At 40.6% G+C, this 22,885-nt stretch overlaps 1 protein-coding gene across 6 annotated transcripts; it reads right to left on the bottom strand.

Annotated features, from left to right (window-relative positions):
• Positions 1–2,944: 2,944 nt before the first annotated feature.
• On the bottom strand, positions 2,945–22,279 carry msi1b (musashi RNA binding protein 1b). 6 transcript variants are annotated; one of them, XM_075468415.1, is made up of 15 exons: positions 22,028–22,279; positions 21,691–21,731; positions 21,112–21,193; positions 20,887–20,971; positions 15,194–15,235; positions 13,278–13,370; positions 10,196–10,244; positions 9,650–9,732; positions 9,447–9,564; positions 8,083–8,163; positions 7,015–7,071; positions 6,634–6,696; positions 5,932–6,086; positions 5,112–5,157; positions 2,945–4,186 (listed from the first exon to the last, which is right to left on the bottom strand). In XM_075468415.1, the coding sequence occupies exons 1-15, from the start codon at positions 22,084–22,086 to the stop codon at positions 4,152–4,154; spliced, it is 1,089 nt and encodes a 362-aa protein (XP_075324530.1). In that variant the 5' UTR covers positions 22,087–22,279; the 3' UTR covers positions 2,945–4,151. The 6 variants fall into 6 exon arrangements, with proteins under 6 accessions (XP_075324530.1, XP_075324531.1, XP_075324532.1 ...); XM_075468416.1 differs by having other exon boundaries at positions 2,945–4,181; positions 22,028–22,278; XM_075468417.1 differs by lacking the exon at positions 5,112–5,157 and adding an exon at positions 4,272–4,317 and having other exon boundaries at positions 2,945–4,181; positions 22,028–22,277.
• Positions 22,280–22,885: the final 606 nt, after the last annotated feature.

Raw genomic sequence — 22,885 nt, 5'->3', positions numbered from 1 at the left:
ACAATATTTTCTCCAATAACTTTTCTTTACAATATAGCATATGTGCTCGGAAACCCCAGAGTTCAAATCCATTTTGTTACTCACCGACACAGGAAACCAGCACCACAATATTGATGGGCCATGTCAGGCAGAAACAGGTGAACATGGTGAGACAGAGGCAGGTCCTCACAGGGGGAATCTCCCGAGCCTCCCCATTCTTCAAGAAGTCAGAGCTACCATCCGGTGTGGACTCGGCGTTCATGACCGGCTGCGATGTCCCGCCAGACTGTAAAAGCAGAGGGGCGAAGCGACAGCGGTGGGAGACGAGGATGAAGCAGGTGAGGGCAGGCAGTGGAGCAGTGATGATGGAAGAGAGAAATCAGCCTGCAGAGAGACACAAGAGGGAGTCAGAGGCAGACTGGTCTGAGGAGTGCTGCTTTGAAACGAATTGATGAGGTTGGCATAATATAACAGGTTTATGCCAGAGTAAATGACAAAATATTACTATAATATAAATGTTATAACCCACTTTCCTATTTAAGTTTGAATGACAACAAACAGGTAACAGAAGTTTTAGAAAAATACATCTAATGTTGAAGCTTGATATATTAAGTGTGACTCCAATACAGAGACACTTTGCCCACATAAACTGTAGAAATAGGACCCCTGAATAAGTTATTATCCAAAGTAAAAAGAACCAGAAAACACGAAGAACAATCGGAATCAAATTTTTAAAAAAGCTACCCACAGTGAAAATTTAAATACAGTGTGTGTTAATTAATGGAACACAAGTGTGGAGTGACAGATTGACTAAATATAAGTGGAAATACAAAAGCGGGAAGCAAAAATAACTGGGATGCCCAAAGAAAAACATTTAGAATAAAAAAAGGAATTAAAGAGAAAGTAATTAACCAAAAAGTATCACAAAGACCTTTTTTTCTTTTCTTTTTTCCTTTTAACACATCCTCTGGGGTTTCCGAGAAAAAATCTGTCACTGTGATCACTGTGAACACTTCATCTCAAAGTGATACTTTTCACTTTATTCCGAGTACTCTTCCATCAGGTGATTTTATCAGGAAGTATGACGTTATTCTCCACAAGCAGCTACAACATAGTTCTTTATCTGAAAGCCAGATAAATCTAATCAGTTAGACTACGAGTTTGTCTGAAACACATGAAAGGTCTTTATGTCTTTTCAGCATCTGCTTCTGAACTGAAGCTATTGTCTTTTGAGCTAAACACCCCAGAAACACTAACTAACCAGAAAGTTCATCTGGATGGCATCACCTTGGAATCCAGACGTACTGAGGGATCTTTGAGTAATTTTCGATCAGGAAATGTCCTTTACCTTACATACATAAGAAGCTAGCGTCGCCTATTTTCACCTATATAATATTGCCAAAACTGAATTGATCTAAAGAGTCAGTCATTGGCTTCATTTATTCATATTCATAGAAGAAAAAAATTGGATTGAATGTATTTGATTACAATTTAACTTACTGAATTACTAAAACTGAATTGAACTGAAATCATTTGAAGATGAACAGTAAAATCCAGCAAAGTGACCTCACTCACCTATGCAACAGGCAGGTAGTGTGGAAGAATAAATCCATCCCATCAGCCAGAACCCACTCCGTGCCCACTGAGTGTCAGATCCCATCCTTTGGCTCCTAGGTCGGATTTCCCCCATTCAGGAGCAGCACATCCAGGCACCCATTCCCACCACACATTCCCCTTTGATCTCCAGTCAGAAGGTAGATAGTAGGGATGTGTTTTTTTTGGTGGTAACAGTGTTCATTATGTTGGTGACTCACAGTCGTGATGCTGCTCTCCTCGACCATGTTGATTTAGGTTATGTAGTTTATATCTGGTTGTCAAATTATAATCACAAATCCATGTTCCATAATACAATATAATTATATTTTTGAAATACCTTACCAAATGTTTTATCTTACATACCCCCTGCAGTATTTTTCAGGTTACATTTTTAGTCATTTTGGTAACAGACTACAAAATTACAGCGATAATTTGTGTTAAGGGGATTTTCTTTGCCCAACATTTGGTAATTTACAACAGATTTGTGACATTGAATTGTACATAGTAATGTAATGTTGTTAGCAACTAATGCAAAGTGCAAGCTTTAGTTCAAACTTAAAGCAAATGAGTACAAAACTAAACAAAGTAAAGAGTGAAAATAAATTTAAAGATTATACATTTTATATCAATCTAGAAAGCATCTAATACAATCTTCAACATTTTTGGTCTTTTTTTAAACGAGAGTTTCTATGATGAAAACCTGTGAAAAAGCCTTTCTCCTGGTATAGCAACACCCTCTAACTTTTACCAATACAGAAGAATGGCAGAAATCCTTCTTTACAAACGCTAAAAATAACAGAACAAACAAACAAAAAGTCAATAGGACACCTAAGTGGAATGTTTTAAAATAATTTATTAGGAATTTTAAAAAGTTTTTTTTTTTTTTTTTTTTTTTTTCCCCTGTAGGAATAACATGACAGAAAAAACAAAATCAGAAAATGTTACAGTGTTGACAAGATTGTTATTTTTCAGTGAAATCAGCATCAAAGTCTGAAACGCCCTCAGCGGTGAGAGCAAGTGTATCAAAATGTAAAACCTGGTGTTTTGCAGATCGAGTGCTTTGTTCTTCAGCTAACATTTTCAGGAAAATACATTTATTGTGATCGACCAGTGCAACATTCTAGTAGCTCTTGTTTTGGTCTAAACAAAAAAGAAAAAGAAAAGAAAAGGTGTCACATTGCTACAGTTTGTGACCTCCAGTGGATATGCAGTGAGTGATGGGGTTGAAGGGGACCCCTGTTGAAGGACCACCTCTGCTAAGAGGTTCAACCGTCCACACTTCAACATAGATGTTAAATTGATAGAGAACAAAAAGTCAGATTAATATTTCACATTTTGAAACTGAGGAATCGTCTAACCCCCCCCCCCCCCCCCCCAAAAAAAAAAACAGCACATGGCACATTGGAAGCCAATGTGTATAAAACCACATGACATGCTCACACAAACATCAACCTGCAGAGGCAATCAGTCATGACTATGCCAACTGTGCATGACTGCTCCTGCATGCCAGTCCTTCATTTTCCTTCACGAAAAATCATCACGAATTGAAAATCAGTTAAAACAACAACATGATAAAGTAAGGAAACAGCATATTTTTTTCTCTCCAGACAGAGGTGCGTTTTCACACCCTTACCTACTTAAAGTAATACGTGTTTATTCCAGACTCATCTTCCCTCTTCCTGACCTAAAAGTGTTCCAACTCCGAGGAAGCTTCTGACTGTCAGAAAAGACACACATGACACGTGATTTAGAAATGTCTGGAGAGAAATACAGTGTATGGCTGGTCTAACATAGACAGACAAACTGAAATATTGTTGACCTCCAAGTGGGACTCTTATACGTAACAGTCAAGCTTTCCAACACATATGGATTGACGAAATAATCAATCGTACCACATCTCCAAAAACCTCCCATCTCCCATACACAGAAATCAGCAGAGCCCTGCTACCCAGAAACCACTCGTATTTACAATATATTACAAAAATAGTACAGCTGAAGGATAATTACGTTACTGTGACTAAAGACCTTTGTCGTCTGACCATTATTAGTGTAACAAATCATTGTTAAAACCCACAAAGATATACGGTTTGTGGCATATTTTCAAGAAATAGTATTAATCCAAGTTGTTAAAATTCAGTATGAACTAGAGACAAATATACAGTTTTCCAGTCATTTTACAACTCCAGATGCTCAAACAGGCGTCACCTGGAGACTTAACTCCTCTTATCTCAGAGAGATCAGGTAAGAGAGGTCAAATAACCAAATAAAACACGGCTAAAACAGATATTGACATAACGTGGCCATCACCAAAAAAAAAACAACAACAAAAAGACCACAACATGAAACATGACCCGCCCCCCAAAAAAAATACAGCATTTGAATGTGTTGCTATTACATGTAGTGAGAAGCTTTTTTGCTCCTTTTGCAAACATTTTTTTCTTCTTCTTTTTTTCTTTTTAAGCATTTTATTCCGACGAGGTGCAGTTTTAGTGAGGTGTCAGTGGGGCGAAAGTTCAGCCACCCCATCCGGAGACGCACACTGGACAGAGACAGGCCAGATCAGCTCCAATGCAGCTTCAACTCCTTCCAGCTCTCAGTCTACAGCTCTGCACTGACACACAGACCAGTTGGATTACTCAGGGGTCAGATGAAACACAAATGTGTTACACTTAAAAATGATAGCAAGTCTGACTCACACTCTCAGTGATAGCCGTTAGTGAAGGCCGTGGCAATCAAAGGGCCCTGTGAAAGCAAGCATGCGAGGTTAAAGTTTACTGTTGTTAGACAAAATGCAGACCTTAAGATCATCTGTTGTGTAACTGCTGATTGTTTTCCATCTTTCTTTTGGATGGGGATCATTAGTGAAAACAGCACTGAAAAAAATAACTAAGCCACATGTTAGATGGCAAAACAGAAATATGTTTGCTCAACATAAATGTATTAGTTTAACAATCCTGGACTCATTTAAGTTGATGAAACATATTTCTATTTAGTCAGTCTAACATGTGCCCTCTTTATTTTTTGAGTAAATGCTGTAGCTTTTGATGGAATGAAAAACAAGCACACACAGTGTTTGAAAATGCCGATTTGAGAGCCAAAACTATGCGGAAACAGCAAACAGCAAAGTATTCCAAAATGGGTCCGCAGGTGACTAATAGTGAAGAAAAATAGAAACACAGTAACTGGAGCTGACACTACTTCATCTTCTTGTGCCATTTGTAGTGCAGGTGCAACATCAGCAGCAACATGGTCATGCAGGAACTTTAAAGTGGCATTTTTTTTTTTTTTTAAAGGCACTAATTTGCTCTCTTGCGGAGGCAGATAATAAGCTCAATGCCACTCATTTGTCAGTCTATTCACCAGCGATGGGTTATCTTAGCTTAGAATCAAGACTAATAACAGCTGAACAACAACGTTTACTCCTTTAAGCCAAGCAGGGACCTGCGGGGCTGAAAAACGAAGCCAAGTCAGCGCAAAAAAACCCGCAGATCAAATGACAAATAGAAGCTGTCTAATGCAGCAAGTCATCATCGTACCCTTAAAAGGATGCGTGAACATATCTGCCGTGGCCTCTGATGACATCTATATGCCCAAATGAATATTTATTGTGTCAAAACTTTGTGAACTGAAGCATAGCCTGTACAGATTGTCAGGTGATGATTGTTTTAACTCCTTAGCAGATAATGGAAGTTGTTGGTCTGGTCTACTGTAGCCTCTGCTAGACTGGATATGAACTGATGAGTCCCAACACCAGTCCCATGCAGTAAATCTAACTGAATGATCAAAGGAACTCCTCATTTCTGGGTGGTAAATTTACTGTTTTCATGTATTGTTTTTCCAGCTATTTTACATTTTGCATTCATTTGGATAACTGCGCCCACCATGACGCCACAGAGGGACAAGACCATTTTTGTGATTTGTAGAAGTGGCCTGTTGGATTCTCTGAGCCAAAAAGCATTGATGTGTCCCTACGATAATACGAGAATAAAGCCAGTTATTGTAGCACAAACATTTTTAAAAATAACCGTTGATATATATATATATATATATATATATATATATATATATATATATATATACATACATATATATACATACATACATATACATATATATATATATATATATATATATAAACTTGGCTGTGGTTTTACAGTTTTATGTTTCCACCAATGCTGTAACTGTGAGCCAATACCCTCTTGTTTACACTCTTTGAGTTAAGCTAATCTGACCACTTAAAGGGTGTCTTATAATTTAATTTATTTGACAGATAGGAGTGTGTGGTCCATCTTCTAAATGAATTCACTGTGCATTGAATTGAATTAACATTTATAATTGATACTGCCAACAACTCACCCCCAGACTATGGCTGAATCCAGTGCTCGGGGCAGGGCTCGCAGCACTGAGATAACTGCTGACAGCCGACTCCTGACTGGCTGTCCCATAAAGATCCGCCATCGGACCTGGGCTGCTTGTACCTAAAAATCCAGCTGAGCGAGAAGGCGTGGAGCCTGACAGCAAAATAAAGATGTTTGATTATTATTCTTGGAAACTATCTGAGGGCCGCAACACGAATAAAATCTCTTGCAGGTAACTTCACTGAAAATGTTGTGGAGGCACTTCCAAAGAAGAAAGAGAGCGAGATTACTTCATGCAGTCTAAACCATAACTGCTTCAGTTCCACAGATAAAAGAGAACTGAGCAGATTAATGAAGAAGGAAACACATATTAAAATGTAAATTTCCTAATCTTTAAGGATTTAAAGTAATTTCTCCAATATGGATTTTGTGTATATCTCATGCGTATCCTTTAGCCAGACTAGCAGCATGGCTCAGGGGGCAGAAATGACAAATCAGATGATCAACCACTTTAGCCCAGAATAATATTTACCCTTTTTTTTTTTTTTTTTTTGTAATTGGACAGATTACCATTTGTAAATGAATTTGAAATGATAAAAAATGTCGCGCCCGCCTCTGCTATGTTTAATGTTGATTAGAGCATGTTCGCAATTCAGTAAAATTTTTATCTCAGTTTTTCCCTTCACTTGAGACGCTGTACCTCTCACTACTGCTGCCGCAGCCGCCGCCGCCGCCATTGGTCCATAAGCTGTAAGAGGAATGGCTGAAAAGATAGAAAAGGAAATATCCAGCTTAAACATCTTAGTCTGAGGCCCATGACAGGCAACTGAAAACTCTGAAAATCATACTCTGGGTCATTTCATCATGTTACAGAGAGTCTCTGATGAAGCCAAAGGCAGAAGCCTTTAAAATAATTACAAACGTCCCAATTATTTGTCACTAATCCTGCCTTCAGACAGAAAACGAGGAGGAGCGACAAACACAAAAATGCAAACCAGAGTGATCAGGTGATGATGCTATTGTGTGGTGTAGCAGACTGACAACATGCTGCTTGTAAAGTCCAGAGGAGGGACTGACTGACCTGTGAGCTCAGGGGGATGGGGTGAAGTCAGAAGGGGAGTCCTCTCTAAGTGGAACTCTAAAACAGAAACATCAAGAGTGCTGTTGAGACACACACACTGCCGCCACCAGCAAGGACAACACACACACAGTTTAAGGCTTTAAGGCAAGGGAAACACCTCAGAGGTTGAGGAGGTAAACACACACAGGGCTTGAGGAATGCAAACAGGAATTAAAGGATGAAAAGATGCTTTACAGTTCAAAAAGTAGAGTAAAAATACTCCCAGTTATCATTCTGAAATTGCAAGAAAACAAATCAAGTGTTACAAAATTGCAAGACAAACTGATACCTTTAATTGTAAGGAGTAATATCGTATTTAAAAAAAAACAAAGTTACATTTTCAGTCGATGGAAATCTGATATTGGGATTGTTTCACAGCTCAGCATCACACACTTCTGTAGCAACGCTAGCATGCATACACACACACACACACACACTCACACAAGCTAAGCAATTCCACTCCCTGATATTTACAAGCAGCTATTTCCATTCAGAGTGTTTCATGTGCATCTATGGAAACATGTTTGTATTTGTGACAGTTTGTCTACTGTCAGTTCGACATAAAACTGCTCTTGTTATTGATTATGTATTTACAAATGCAGATAGTTTTTTTTTCTTCCAATTCCTAATGGAAATAACACTGTGCACATCCTTTTGTTCCTGAGTGAAGTATTGGTATAAGACATCTGTCCATTATCTGCCTCTTTTTTAATTTATATATTTTAAGAGATCCATTGCTCACCACACAACAATCCTTCCCATGGATATGATACTTTATACAAGTGAGAGGATATTTTCCATACAATCTTCTCACCTACACAAAACTGGAGGTTTGAGCAGCTGCAATTCATGTCACACTATTTAGCTGAAGAACAAGCAGATTTTTTATTCCAGTGATAGTGTTCAATTAGTCATTTACAAGAGATGTAAGAGCTGTAATAGTGTCTGTGTTTTACTGTTGTTCAAGGAACTGCTACATCAAACTCTCAATGGCAAACTAGTTCGACAGAAACTGTGTGATTTGATTACCAGGGAACTGATAGGTGTATCCAGGAGTGATGCCTGCATAGCTCCGACTGGTGTAAGTGGCGGTCTGGAAGCCTGGATAACCTTTGGGGAAAAAACAAGCATTAGTGTCTGAATCGCTCCAGAAACCAACAATGAAACATGCATAGGAAGTGTTTGCAGTGGTGATAAATATGCATACGACAACAATGTTTCAAGGAAATACTTATAATGGAGAAATGGGTGTCCATGTTGCTACTCCGACAGGGAAGCCTTTTACACGCAGGTGGATGATATTCTACACTCATTATCTTCATTTCTTTACAAGGACAGGATTGAGCGGTTTACAGTTTTGGTCTTCAGTTTCACTCTCAGCAGTGTACATATCATAGATTTTCTCTGTATGCAACCTGATACACGGGGAACTGACCTCAGGTCAGTACTCTAAGGGCTAACAATGATGTTATCTCGAATAAAACTACAGGTTAGCACGAGTATTGATTCTTTTATTTCTCCTCAGAGTGGCTGAATATCCCTTAATCTGCACAGACTAATTAAAGAACTACAACACTAAAGAAAGTAGTTCTCAGAGTGTACAGTAGGTGGAAGCACCGGTGTGGCAAGTTTAGCGGGTTATAACTACCGTTACGACAAAACAAAACTATTACTAAATGAGTTTCAGGAGTGGTGTGGTTCAGAAGTTATCATTTTTTCAATGAAAAAACATCAGAGCTAAAGGGTCATTTGACTATTTCTAAACCTGCTAATTGCCTGAGAAAACGATTGTTAATTGTCTTCTTTGGTTCTTCTGGAATCATAAAATCTATTTAAGGAATGGATGGCCTTCACTGATGATATCAGGAAGACATCATAAAAAGTTACCTTTAGCTTAAGCTCCAGAAAAAGAAGACTGTAAGAAAAAATGTAACAGACAGTGCCTTTGGGTCGCATTGTGGGATCTGTATTATCCAGCATTTCTGGACCTAGACCAATACTTCTTTTTATGTGACCCTCAACTTTGTTGGTAAATATGTTTATATTTATATTTATATACTACTGAAATATAAGCATAAAACAAGTCACAACTATGATGCAGAATTTGAATTTATAGCTACGTACCAGCAGTTTGAACATGTTTAGTGTGAAATATGTGAAATGTATTAATCAGACATATGGTACAGGACACTTTATATCTCTTCGGAACAGAAAATCAAAACTGCACGGTGGAGAATTAGAAGCTGAAGCCAGCAGCCCATATCAGTGGTCAGCTCTCTCCCTATGAGGCCCCATCTGACCTTTAAGGCAGCAGGGCCTTTAATGTAGCAGTAGAAACTGTCAGATTCAGGTGTGCACTCACATCTTTCTCATCCTGATCAATACTAACTTACCCAGCATACCAATGCCCAGCATGAAGGCGTCCATCCCATAGGGCATCACCCGAGAGCGCCCTCTGGCCGAGCCAGTGGGGGACATCACCTCCTTGGGCTGAGCTTTCTTACACTCCACCTGTTTCCACACAAAAGACAAATAAGTACCCATAGTTTTCTACAAGAAAGACGTGTTGATATCAAAGTGAGCTCAAGCTGCTTACCATTTTGTTGTTGATCTCATGGAAGTGGATCTCACAGACTTTTTCCACCACGTCCTCATTCTCAAACGTCACAAAGCCAAACCCTGATGGTTTAAAAAAAATCCCCACAGTATGGTAGAATTAGACAGTACAGCCTTCCTGTACAGTAGTAGAGCTAATAGTCTGCAGTAATTAGTGCTGTAATAGCTGCTTAACAAATTTACCCCCCTCCCCCCGTTTCAACGCTGCTATTCTGCACTCAATCTTTTTTTTCCCTCTCTTCCCTGCCAGAAGGACCGGGCAAAGCTGGTAGGCTGTCATAATCGATCAATCCCAGGGTGGGGAGGAGGTGCTTAAGGAGGCTTTATCCTGATCCCGATTAACGGACTGGCTAATTAGACTAGCCCTGTTCGTCTCCTCCAGCTCAGCCCACAGGAAGGAGACACATGTGGGGGGTAGAGGGGAATCAATAGAAACCCAGGAAGGACTGATGGAAGAATAGTAAATCAAGAATAAGATGGGACATGGGGAATGAATTTTACAGAGAGAAGGGTCAGTCCATCTCACCTCTGTGTCTGTTCGTGGTCTTGTCAAACATGAGCATGGCATCATCGACCTGAAGGGAGACAAACAACACAAGATTTACGCAGTGCTCCGTCTTGCCACGCGGCATATTGCCTGACCTCAGCCCTTCTCAAGTTCTGCAGGGAGGCTCAGCAACAGATGGACAGAAAGGAGGGAGCGGGGGGGGACTGGAGACGAGCGACAGGTTACAAAGAGGAGGCCCAGGGGGCAAAGACAGGGAAATATGTAGCAAACTGTAAAACAAGGCCTCGTGCTGTATATAGCTAACAGACGTAACAGGAAGCAGAAGTTGGAAGTTGGGTTTGCTGCTAAACTGTCTGAGTTGTATTCTCACAGAGAGCCCAAAATCTCCCACTTTCTCCAAAGCTTGACATTCCCATGGCAACTGTATAGAAAGTCTTTGAAAAAAAATAAAAAATGAACTCCAGGCAACATCAAATATGGTTTTATGAATAGAGGGAGAGTGCCAGTGAGACAAAAAGGGCCACAAAGAGAGAAATGCTGACACAAACAAGTATCCAGTCACAAGTGGAAAGGTGAATCCTGTGGGCTAGTGGAGACTCGATGAGAGGGGAGAGCTGATAGTGAGAGGAATAGCGACAGGTGGAGATATGGTGAAAGAGAGCACAGAGAGTCCTGTAAGAGAGAGAAAGATTGGGTCAAAGTGGAAAGGGAAGAAAAAGCAGAGACAAAGGGAGCGGGAGAACAAAGAGGCCTGGAGGCTTTGTTTGTTGGCACAGTCAGCCATAATTCCTCCTCCTCTTCTCCCTTTGACCTCTCCCTTCGGCCCAGCCTCCCTTTATGGAGCAAAGACACAGGTGTCTATTCAATACAGACACACACACACACACACACACACTGAATATCTTATGTAAAAGTTGACCCACTCTTTCTTTTTCTCCCCTTCTTTCTCTTGTCACAAGCTGATGTGTTCATACTGCGGTGTGAACACAGAGGTCCTCGTAAACATTTGGTAAATTTATCTGTGCTCCTGGTCTAAAATAAGTTTTCTGGATATGCTCCACAGAATAATCTGCCACAGTCAAATAGGAGTGTCAGTGATATGTGCATGTGTGTGATCCCCCAAGGGCATTTTGCCCACAGAAAGGTCAAAGGTGAGTGTGAAAGGGAATCTTTTAGTCTGCCTCTCAAGTCACTGTTTGTTATGATTCTCACACTTTGTCTCTGAATGAAACTTAAAATATCTGCAAAAAACATCTTTGATCTTTTGTATGAGTAGAGGAAACTCCCAAGAATCTTACAATTTAGAAAAATCAATATTCCGTGAGGGCAACGCCCCGAACCCACTGTGGTTCGTGAAAGAGAGCCATGATCTAACAAGTCGAACACAGAATCCTATATGATCCTGACATGAGCTGAAACCTCACACAAATCACCCTGGTGGACGTAAGCAAAACATCACAACACCGTTAAACACCACAAACGAAGTCAATTGCCCACCACTGGTCAATATTTCAAACGCTAGGCATTTTTCAGTGGAGTACAGCCAAACAATATTCCCTCTCATCCATTTTTTTTTCCCTCCCCACCTCTCATCTTCCCTGTTATCCACTGCCCATCCCTCTCCGCACTCCTTTGTCCTCACCAGGACGGGACACAAAAGGTCCAGTGAGGCAGTCTAATCAGGAACTTCCATGGATGGCTGCAGCCTACATTTCACCGTCCATCCCTCGATATCTCTCTCGGCAAAAATTCATCTAGTCGTTATGATTGAAGAGGGAGCACAGAGAAACTCGAGGCCAAAGCTTACGGCACTGAAAATAAAGTGCCACGCAGTCGGAAACATGGCGGCTAAAAAGCAATCTTTGCATCCTTCACTTGAAAAAGTTTCATGGGCTTAAGGTGAAGACTACTGAAAACTTTTTTTATGATCTATTCATTTATCTTTGTTTTTTTTTTTTTGGAGGGGGGTATAATTAATTAAAAAACAGCAAAACTAAAAAGTGATCCAAGACGTTTTACCGAATCACACAAATTATCTATGGCCATATTCACATCAGAAGGCAAGAGTTAAAATCCAGAAATATCCAGTACGCAGATAACTTCTGCACAAACTAACAAAATATTTGCCTAGCTTTGTAAAGAAGCATAATGGCCCTCGTTACCCCCCCAAACACACACACACCCCATTTTTGCCCCAGTTCCCTCTCCTACGCCTCCACAAGTAGGGCCCTCCCTCCCCAGTCAGTGCCTTTGTCAGCCCATCATCTATTCTATGCCTCAAGCCTTTAACAGTCTTATACATTATATATGAGAAACTGCTATAAAGTTAAAGAAAATCATTTAAACAAGAAATGCACAAACACCCATGGGAATTCTTGGAAAAGTTTGCTGGGTATCGAGAATCATTCAACTTGTATTTATTGGTACTAAACTCCTGATTTGACCCCCACCCAACGCACTCATTCAAACACCCCCGAACACCACCTCATCCCTCCTCCTTCAGAACAAAAACCCCCTTACCCAGAGAATTACTTGGGGACAATGGGCAAGCCAGGTCACCACGGTAACGGACCAGGAGGGGGTTGTGGGTAGTAGCAGCTGTTACATCAGATTAATTCAGATTCTGATAATCCCTCCTCCTTCCTCACCATCACCACATACTCAGTACAAAACTTTTCTGCCCCCTCCTTCACCTCCCACCATCCCCTCTCCCTCTGCTCCCTCTTCCAGTCCCCCAAAGTTCGCCTGCCTTTCCCGGAGCCTCACAGCCTCGTTATTTTTCCTCCTCCTCCTTTTTCTTCCTCCTTTCTCGCCTTCCTCCTCTTCTTCGCAGTAACTCCTTCATCTCCAGGCACCCGCTCGACTCCAAGTGAAGTTTTTCTCAACGAATCCGTGGTGAATCAGAATCAGCAGAGCTGGTGGGATGTGGTACTGTGTGTTTCTAAGCTGCCGATTTGTTGCTGCGCTGATGCCATCAAGAAAAACTCATGACTCCGTTAGATCTGACAGTCACTCTTTCTTCTTTTCCAACCCACTATGTATTTATTCATTGTGATATTTTCTTGAGAATCTTACATGGCTACAACTTCAAAACTCTCACCTTCCCAAACTGGTCAAAGTATTGCTTGACGTCTTCGATAGTTGTGTTCACTGACAGGCCGCCCACAAAGATCTTCTTGGTTCGAGTCACCAGCTGGAAGAAGAGGAGAGGCACTCGTGAACTAAGTTAATTAGAAATACAAGCATTTGTAGCTCAATTTGTATCTATTACTTTTAAAGAATGTACTATACTTTTTTTTAACACACTAAAGAAAAAAAGAAAAAACATGGTGCTTTGTCCTCAGAACTGCCACAAAGTACAAAGAAGTGCAGTAGTTTGTAAAGTCATATTGAAGCCGGAGCAGGAAGCTTCTTTTTTTTTTGGATCATAGGACAACTGGGTCACGAAAGAAGAACCTTCTATTTCAGGAGATGTTACAGAAAAAAAAGATATTTCACATTACAACTTTTCAAAATAACAACTTCACTCTATATCTGATCAACTTGTGTGTTTGCTCAAAGAGGAGACCAAACACCACAAAGGAAGAACTTCTAATTGGTCAAACGCAATTATGTTGAAGAAATTTAAAATGATAGCAGATAACAAAACCCGTTTAAAATTCTTTATCTATATGTTATCAGATCCAACAGTAAAAAACAAAACTACTGATACTTTTGGCATCATAAAGAAAACCAGCTTATATTTAGATTCCAAAGCCAGTAAATTTTAATTTTAATTTTCTAAAGATGAGAATCTCTCCCTTATCAAATCATTCAACATACATCAAGATAAGAGGTTTCGATGCAATTCAGGGACAATACATTTCTAAACGGAGCAATTTGGTCTAATTTAATGTAATTTAATACAGTTTAACCCAGATATTAATTTTCTATTATAAATTAAATCAAGTCATTTTTAGAAAATTACATTACTAGTTTACCTACCTTCAGCAAGATATATCTTATTAAAGACAGGCTGCAACGAGATTTGGGCCTTCATGGCACAGGAAATAACACATTTATTAGCTTTGTTTCTTCTTTACTTTGACACATATTTGTCAGTGAAATACTTGTTGGTATCTTTTGCCATGACGCCAATGTATGTACAGTAACACATCACAGCAGTCACTTTCCAGACTGTCGAGTTGTAAATCTTTAGCAATAAATCAGGCAACAGACGCTGTAATTATGTAATTACCTTTAACTTTGCTGTGCAGGGGCTGGAAAGAGTCTTCAATCTCTGTTTTTATCCTTTGTGATGTTGCTCTTGTTGAGTAACTATCTCTCACCAGGTGAGTGTTCAGATCTGTTGTTCCACCACTGCACTAAATCGATGCTCTACAGGTTTTTGTACAATGTTCCTTCTTTCTTAAAATATTCAAATGATTTCCAAATGTTAGATTTAATGGTGTATCGTAAACCATGTCAATGGTGTGCATACTCAAGCCACTTGGCTGGTTTATGGTACCATTTTTGGTACCATAAAAAATGGTACCAAAAATGGTACTCAGTCCAAGACACTGTGAATCAATATAAAAATGTCTTTAATGCTAAAATAGGCTTCCAATTCGTGGCAGCTCATCCTTAAACTCCTTGTGTTTTTGCAAAAAAAGTAAGCTGAAACAACTCATTGACTGCCGAAAATGGTTGATTAATCACCAACCGTTCAATTATTGAAATAACTGACTGATTGTTTTATCAGTATGTTGCATCGTACGTAGGCCGAAGTGTGACTTTAAAATTCCAAAATAATTTTAAAAAAGGCGGTCTCTGCAAAACCAATATTCCTTAATCAAATCTACAAACTGAAATTGTGAAGGTTTTTGTTCACAAAAAATAGATAACAGATAATGATTCAATGATGTCAGCAGTGCTCGTGTTCATCAGATTACACAGTATTAGCTCAGATAAGAGACTGAAACACACACACCAACCTGCTGCAAACAGTGCACAACACAAGCAGACAATTCAACTCACCTTGGGCTGAGCTCTTCGAGGGAACGCAACCTTTGGATCAATCTACAAGAGAGGACACAAAAAAAAGAGAGGACTGGTCAGTGATGTGCTGTGATACAGATGGAGCTGCAAACCTGTAGCCTCTCCACACTGTCCTCTGATTTCAAAGTTTCAACGGTTATTCTTCAGATACTCAACAACAAAGGTGTCATCCAGCATCCATTTTATCCCCTCAACTTGGCACATCTATTCACCTGTCAGAAGTTTTTAAGAAATTAGGTCAGAAACACCTAATTTCTAAGCTTATCCTACATGTACTATAAAGGAAACTCTTCAACTAGATGAAGAAGACATCTCGTGTACAGTATGCTCTAAAACCAACACGCTTTAAGAAAGGACACGACACATGAACAAAATCTTGTACTATCAGATATCAACAAGACACTTCCTAGTTGATTACCAACATTGAGACAAAAAAATTTAATTTTCTATTGTGAGTTTACTGGGGTTTTAAGATTAAATGGGCATATTATGAGATAATATGTAGAAGAAATCTCATTATTGGGTAAAAGTCATATTTTGTTGACATATTAGATGCAAAAGTTTTAGAGTCTTTTATTGCTCCATAAATCAGCAAAAAAATAACTAGAATTTTTTCAAATCAAATGTTCTATCGATCAGGCAATGGATTATAATTATATTACAGAACTTTTGTTAAAACCAGCTAAATATCTACAAGGAAACTGTGATACTAAGTGTGAGTGCTACAAAAGTGGAGAAAACTCATTTAAGCTTTCAAAGATATGAATTGTAAAATTATATATTTTTAAATGTATGTCGCTATTCTTGGGTTAAAAAAAGGACATTACACAATGAAATTTAGTCATTAAAATATAATAAAAATATATCATATAAAATCAACACATAAATGTGTATTTTGGAAGGTTTCTTTTCTAGGAAAGCAGAGTAGCCCAAGATCTGTGGTTTTTTCCTTCAGTCTCTCACCCACGATGAGATCAAAAGATGCTAATAAATTCTCACTGTGTGGCACACCAGGGTCTGACTATGAACCTGGACCAGCAGCAGCTGAACACTGCTGGATCTGCCTTATCCACATGAGCGTAAACAGTATGTGTGACCTATCCTGATGCTTGTATGTGAAGCTGTGATGAAACTGTGTTGTCATTATGGTTGGGTAGGTATACAACCTTAACCTGAATATTGTTTTGGTTCTAACTGAAATGTGTTTGTTACAAAGAACTAAAAACTCCCCACGCTCTAAAAGGTTTTTATTAAACATATTTTGCTTACACTCACATAAACTGTATTAGTCCCAAAGCAGACACCGTATCGAAGTTACTCTCAGAAAATTTCAGACAATTCGGAGCCCAAACGATGGCCAAGTTTCATTTCTCCTTCCTAAAGTGTTCTGCACAGGTTTTTACTCTAGATTTGGGAATTTTTATTCCAAATTTTTCATTTTTCATATTGATTATTATCAAACCCATAACTGAGGCTTTTAAAAAAAACTTTTTTTTGTTCGACTTTCCAAAATTCAGGGGTATTTATTTTAAAAATATGTTTTAAAAAAAAAAAAGAGTAAACACACAAGCCCTCGAGTAGAAGTCAAAATCGATTCATCGAAATCAATAAATGACTCAAACAACTAATTGAATATACTGTTAACATTATCTGGAAATAAAATGCAGCTCAGCAAGTTTATTGGCATTAAGTGGCTGTTCTGCATCCATGAATCACACATCGTCAGCACATGTGATTGTACCTTTTCTGTATTTTTACTCTTGTTTTTATTTTCCAAAGTACACACACCGTTGACATAAATGTGCATGTATGTGAGTGCTCAAGTGGAATGTCTGGGAACGTCCAGTGAACCCCAGCCTCTCTCGTCACCAGCGTGCGACATGTGATCTCCTGGAATCTCACACGGGCACCACAATCACAAACGCACCTCAACTCCTCGGCCGGGAGGGCCAAGAGTGTGTCAGAAAGACAGTGAGAGAAACGGGGAAGGAGGAGAAAAAGACGGGAGCTGTCAATTACGCCACGCTGTCGGTGGAGCGACACAGTTCTGTTTGTTTTTGTTTGTTTGCTTTTGCCTCTCGCAGCTACGTATTTGACGGGAGTGATGACAACTACAGGGAACACTCATCATCCTGTGCACTTTCAGGTGATCCAGATCTTCCTCAGCCCTGCCGTTCCTTTCACGTTTAATTCCAGGAAAGAGGGCAAAACTTGACTGTTTTCTTACCACAGTAATTCTTTAGATATCAATCGTAACGACACAACTTAAAACAGACAGTAAACTGGTGAAGATTGGAAAGAGAGCCACACCATGCCATGAGGATGCAATCATAGACAGGCTGTAAAATTGGAATTTGAGACCTCTATATTAGTCTATACTGGTCTAATAGAGCTAGAGAACAACTATACTACGCCAACACTGTACTGCTGTTACACTAACAGATGGTGAGACAGTACAGCGCTATGATTAGTCCGTAACCATGAGAGGGTAGAGTTGAACTACAATAGAGAGCTAGAGCCTCTATGGTAAACCACATGCGTTTACCAGAGTAACGGCGACAGTGTTGTTTGAAATAAGAGTGGACATCACCGCAGGTTTTTATTTATTTGTTTTCTTCTGTTGTTTCTTACTTCTGTTCTAGAGAGCAGAGTGAGAAGACTATAAGGCTAAGACTTTAGGATCAGATGCAGACTCTACTGTTTAGTCTCTATGGTGGCTAGACTAGTCTGATAGTCACCTCCGGTCACCAACCCTCCTGATGTCCAACACTCCTGTGCACATTCAAAAACAAACAGACACACACACACACAAACAAACAAAATCAAACACATGGCAGCGCACAGCACATCCGAGTGGGGAGGAAACTGTGGACATTAAACAGATATAGTTGGCGCATGAGTGAAATCTTTTTGTTTCGTGGGAGACAGTGTTGATCACAGTAAAAAAGAGATGGTTTTGCTTATTTTTACATCACTTGGACACTCAGCCTTGATTGGGCAGTTACACTCTTGAAAGTAGATTTTTACGTTCACCTGCATTTGTACTTACCTAAAATCTGAGCTTAAGACGTTTAAATTCAAGCATTAACTGCAACATCATGCTTGGTTTGGAAGTCGGATGTGGTGCAATATTTCAACCTCCAGAGATCATACACTGACAATTAGGAAAGTTTTTACTTCTTGTGTTTTTACTGAGGTGATTATACTTCTTGTAGGGGTAAAAAAAAAAAACTTGAAACACAAGTGGTTATTCCTAGCAAGATGTCATAAACACTTTCACCAACATAAAGACGTGTGAAATTACTTTAAGGCCTCAGAGGTGCTGTCCAGAGAGAGCTCTAACATAGCTCTGCATCCACGGCAGGGTAACAGTGAAGAAGCTGAGCGTAATTCCAAGAGAGGTTTATGAAATCAGGGCAATCCCCTTTGACCAGCTACATCCCAGCTATGCAACAGTTGGCTGAGAGTGCTGCCTGTCACAGCCTGAGCTGGGAACACACTCAACTCAACCTGCCGATTGGGCAGCGCTCAACATCTCCAAGGAACAACTCAGGCTTGATGACTCCAATCCTATTAGTTAGGAGAGCCATAGTAATCACAGATGGGGTTATCCTACGCCACCAACCCCCCTCCATGAGCAGCACTTTTTTTTCCTACTCAGCTCAGTATGGAAACAGTTGAGGGGGTCACAACACATGCCTGATGCTTCCCTGTAATGAGCAGTGTGTCTTTGTTGTGAAACTCTCTTCTGAGTGGAAACTTTGTCTCGCAAAGGTGCACCTTACATTGTCACCTCACTTTGCCAACAGCTGCAGGGACACTCAGAGGGGCCAGCTAGATGAGCAGCAGTTAAGTAAATCGCAGTAAAACCTGCTGCTCCATACTGGTCAAAACTGGACCGCACATGTCCTTAAACACAATAAGTACCAATAAATTCCTCTGCAGCACTGTATTTGCTCTTTAGCCTCACAGTGGCGTAAAGCTCTGTTAATTCCATCGCCGGAGCGGTTCAGTCAGTCACAGCATGGCACATTCTTTCTGTTGCCACTGGAGAACTTTTCTCTCTAACAGGATAACCTGCCTGCATGAGAGAGAAGGAGAGGTGGAGGGGGGCAGGGCGAGCAGGGCGAGCAGTGTAAAAAGGCCTACTCTACTCACCATCCAACCCCTGTTGCTGATCACTGAACCCTCTCCACGCCAAACACACATTTACTGAGTCAAACGCCACCGACACACCCAAGACCCAGCCACAAGGGGCCCTGCCACGGCCCTGGAGCCTGGGCAGAGATGACACCCGCGCAGTTTGAGATGAAAAGCTCGATTTAAGAAGACAATTATCATCGAAGAAGTGATTCAACTTAATAGGCTGCTCATCTGGAGAGGCGACGAGAGGATAAACTGTCAGTAACGTGGCCTCCAGTATTCATGACTGTTTATGCAGTCTTGATTTCTGGTATCCAAGAAATAATTGCAAGTGATGTGCATTGTTATCTTTTTCTTTTGTGACAGAGCCATTCTTCAACTGTGGAAGAGAGGGGGGGGGGGGTCACTATGGCAACCAACCCCATGGTGAGTTAGTGGCGTCCAACCATAATGGCGCTACTTGTCATAGCTGACGTGCCTGCAAGTGACACTATAGCAGCGTTGTACTCGGGAAACCAGAAAATACTAAATCAACTTTCATCCTTGCAAACTTTCAGGCTATTATTACAGCAACTGCTCACATCCTTTTAACTTTCTAAAGTGGGAAACCTGAGTATTTTTTCTTCTCCATTCCCCCTTTTTTTTTTTGCAATCTCAACTCATCTCCCAAAGACTTGTGAAGGTGATTTACTCAAAGCACAAAAGGGGAAAGAAGAAATAGCTTCCCCTCATTTCAATACAGTGACTAACCCGCAGCCACCACCACTCCCTCTGAGGAGAGAGGCGGGGGCCGTGGTCCCTATGGCGACCAACGGGCCACATTGTTCCCAGACCAGCCCACATTCATTACTGACAAAAAGACACACACACACGCGCAATCACACACGCACATGCCATTAATACATTTTAAGTTGCAATTCAGGCAGGTGAAAAGGCCTGAATGTGTCACGCTGACTTTATCATCACTAAACTCGCCGTTTTTCTTCTCTCTGAGATCAACGGGAAGCTCGCAGGAGTTTGATAGTCACTGCTTTTACACCTTGATGGTTTCAGGTTGCGTTTACTTGTTCAATTGAGTAACTTTTTCTTTTCTTTTTAGGTCAATTCTACCCCTTGGGGACAGAAAAAAAGCAGTCTTAGTTCCCTCCTCCGAGAGGCCAAATCAAAGATTGGCAGTGAATGCAACCCTGTCCTGTTCCCCTTGTTTCTATGGAAATTGACACTGGGTGACATTTTCTTGCCTTGTTTGGCAGAAGAGACATGAGAGAGAATTTATTCCCATGCATCGACCAATGACTTTATCACATTAAGTGCTCGAATCTGAGGTGCGGACGCAGACATGAGTCTGTAACGCGCCGTAATGTGTATTAATGACTCAGAATGAGAAAAATATCAGCACACTGGAACCTTAGTAAACACACTAAAATGTAGCAATGTTACACCTCTCGAGCGGATTATTGGAAAATCCACTAATCAAACACTGAGCAATGGGATTAGCCAGTGGTGGGAAGTAAACACAGAGAACTCACTGTTTTTGAGTCCAACTCGTGCCTGGTTTGGGCCAAAACTTTGTCCACGCCGGCCTGATCAACAAAGGTGACGAATCCGAACCCTCTGCAGACATCAGGGGAGAAGGCATTACTGACACAGGAGCCGATGTTGACGTGTAATGACACATTATGAGCAGAGAGGAATCACAGAGGACAGATAAACTTTCAGCTCCGGCGGAGAAGCCGGGTTCACGGCTCCCTCACCTCGAGCGCTTGGTAACTGGATCTCGCATCACCATACACTCTTTCACCTCGCCGTACTTGCAGAAGTACTCCTTCAGACCCTCTGGGAAACAAAACAAGACCGAGAGAAAACTCATTCATACTGTAGGTATACAAGAGGTGAAAGAGGAATACGTCAGGAATGGAAACTTTTCAGGGTTTGACTACACTGCTGAGATTTTCCAAGTCAAAGTTCCCCCATGTTTTTTATTAAATGCGTCAAAAATAAAATGGGATCAGGAGTGAATAAACTAAAAATTACAAAACATTTGCACTGAAAATCTCTCATCTTTTTGCAAAATCTGAACAATTTAAATGGCAGTTTGAATGAGCTTTTTAGAGTGACTCAGTTAGCCTATGGTAGTTCTGAATGGGGACATTCATTCAGGAGCAAAATTCAAAAAAGGGAAAGCAAACAATTTCCATGAAAGCAAATAGAAATATTAAGGAATAAAAAAATTAAAAAAAATGTTGGTTCCTTCCAATCCCTGCCTTAGTTTTTAAAGACATAGTGATATTTGAGTAGGGTCAGTGGTGAAAAAAAAAAAAAAAAAGATTTACCTTGTGTTGTCTGCCAGCTGAGTCCACCTATGAACATTTTGCTGTGGAAAAAGAGAGAAAACATTTATATTTACACAGCCAACAGAGGATGATTCAGTTTATCCGCTAACACAGTACTGACAAAGTTTTACTGAGGTTTTCAAAGAGTGAATCTGGAGCAACAGACGGATTTCCAAAGTTGTTTCATCTCTGGTTCAGCATGAAGGCTCTCTGTGTGGAGGTGTGTGAGTGTGGCTGCACACCAGAGCCCCCACACAGAAAAGCCGGGTTGTCTCTGAGGTGTGTGTGAGCAGATGGACGACAGAAACTTAGAAAAGCAAAGTTTTTTTCCCGTTACCAGGGGTCGTGAGGGGAGTCCGTGGTGGACAGGCTGCTCTGGCTCCCTTCCGTCTCCATTCCGAGTCCTCGCGGTGTGTGTGAGTCTGGCTGCTGCTGTGTGTGTGTGTGTGTGTGTCCGGGCCGAACCGTGCGGGAAAACAGGCAGAGAGTGAGTGAGAGAAGCTGGGCGGGTTTGGCCCGGGGTGACAGAAAGGGGAGCGGGCCAGATGCAGGCTGGGACAGACTCCACCTCCTCCACTCAATCCCCGCCGCCGTCCCTCTCTCATCCCACCACCGCTGAGGCGCGCGGGTCCGGCGTCAAGTCCGCTGTTATCAGCCCCATCACTTCCGGTGAGGCATTTCAGGCACAAACCGGGTGTTGAGGAGAGTCGGCAGGGAGAGTACTGAAGCACCTGTTACATCTTTAGAAAGATACACCGGATCGACTCAGATGCATGCGCGTGAATGTCCACAGTGAATGAATATTCTATAATGACCGTTTTAAAGTATGTAATTAGCAATAATACATCAAATGTTTAATAGTCCTCTTAGTCAGGTAACCAAACTGTTATGAAGCACATTTCAGACACCAAACATTGCACAGTCTGTCTATAAGTCATTTAAATAAGAAACACAGCTGCACTGTGGTGTGTTGGTTAGCTCTGTCGCCTCACAGCAAATGGGTTCCTGGTTTGAATCGGTCAAGTTTTACAGGAATGTCACACAACCTAGAAATGAAAATGCTGGAGAACTTCATTTCCAAAATTGTTTGCAAAAATTTACAAATGTTCAGTGAACCGCAACAGTCAATTTAATTTAATAATCGTGTTATATCATATTTGGTGTAAACAAAATTCAATAGGCTGAATTTAGAACT

This window comes from Odontesthes bonariensis, chromosome 6 (genome assembly GCF_027942865.1).
Source record: "Odontesthes bonariensis isolate fOdoBon6 chromosome 6, fOdoBon6.hap1, whole genome shotgun sequence".
Lineage (NCBI taxonomy): Eukaryota > Metazoa > Chordata > Actinopteri > Atheriniformes > Atherinopsidae > Odontesthes > Odontesthes bonariensis.
Note: the sequence above shows the minus strand (reverse complement) of the source record. Positions and strands in the feature narration are given on the sequence as shown.

Excerpts from the sequence above, each read along its gene's own strand:
- msi1b (XM_075468415.1), bottom strand. The coding sequence starts at position 22,086 with ATGGAGACGGAAGGGAGCCAGAGCAGCCTGTCCACCACGGACTCCCCT. Across the intron at positions 8,164-9,446 it reads GCTGGGCATTGGTATGCTGG|GTTATCCAGGCTTCCAGACC; the intron begins GTAAGTTAGTAT and ends TTTTCCCCAAAG. Across the intron at positions 7,072-8,082 it reads ATACACCTATCAGTTCCCTG|AGTTCCACTTAGAGAGGACT; the intron begins GTAATCAAATCA and ends TTTCTGTTTTAG.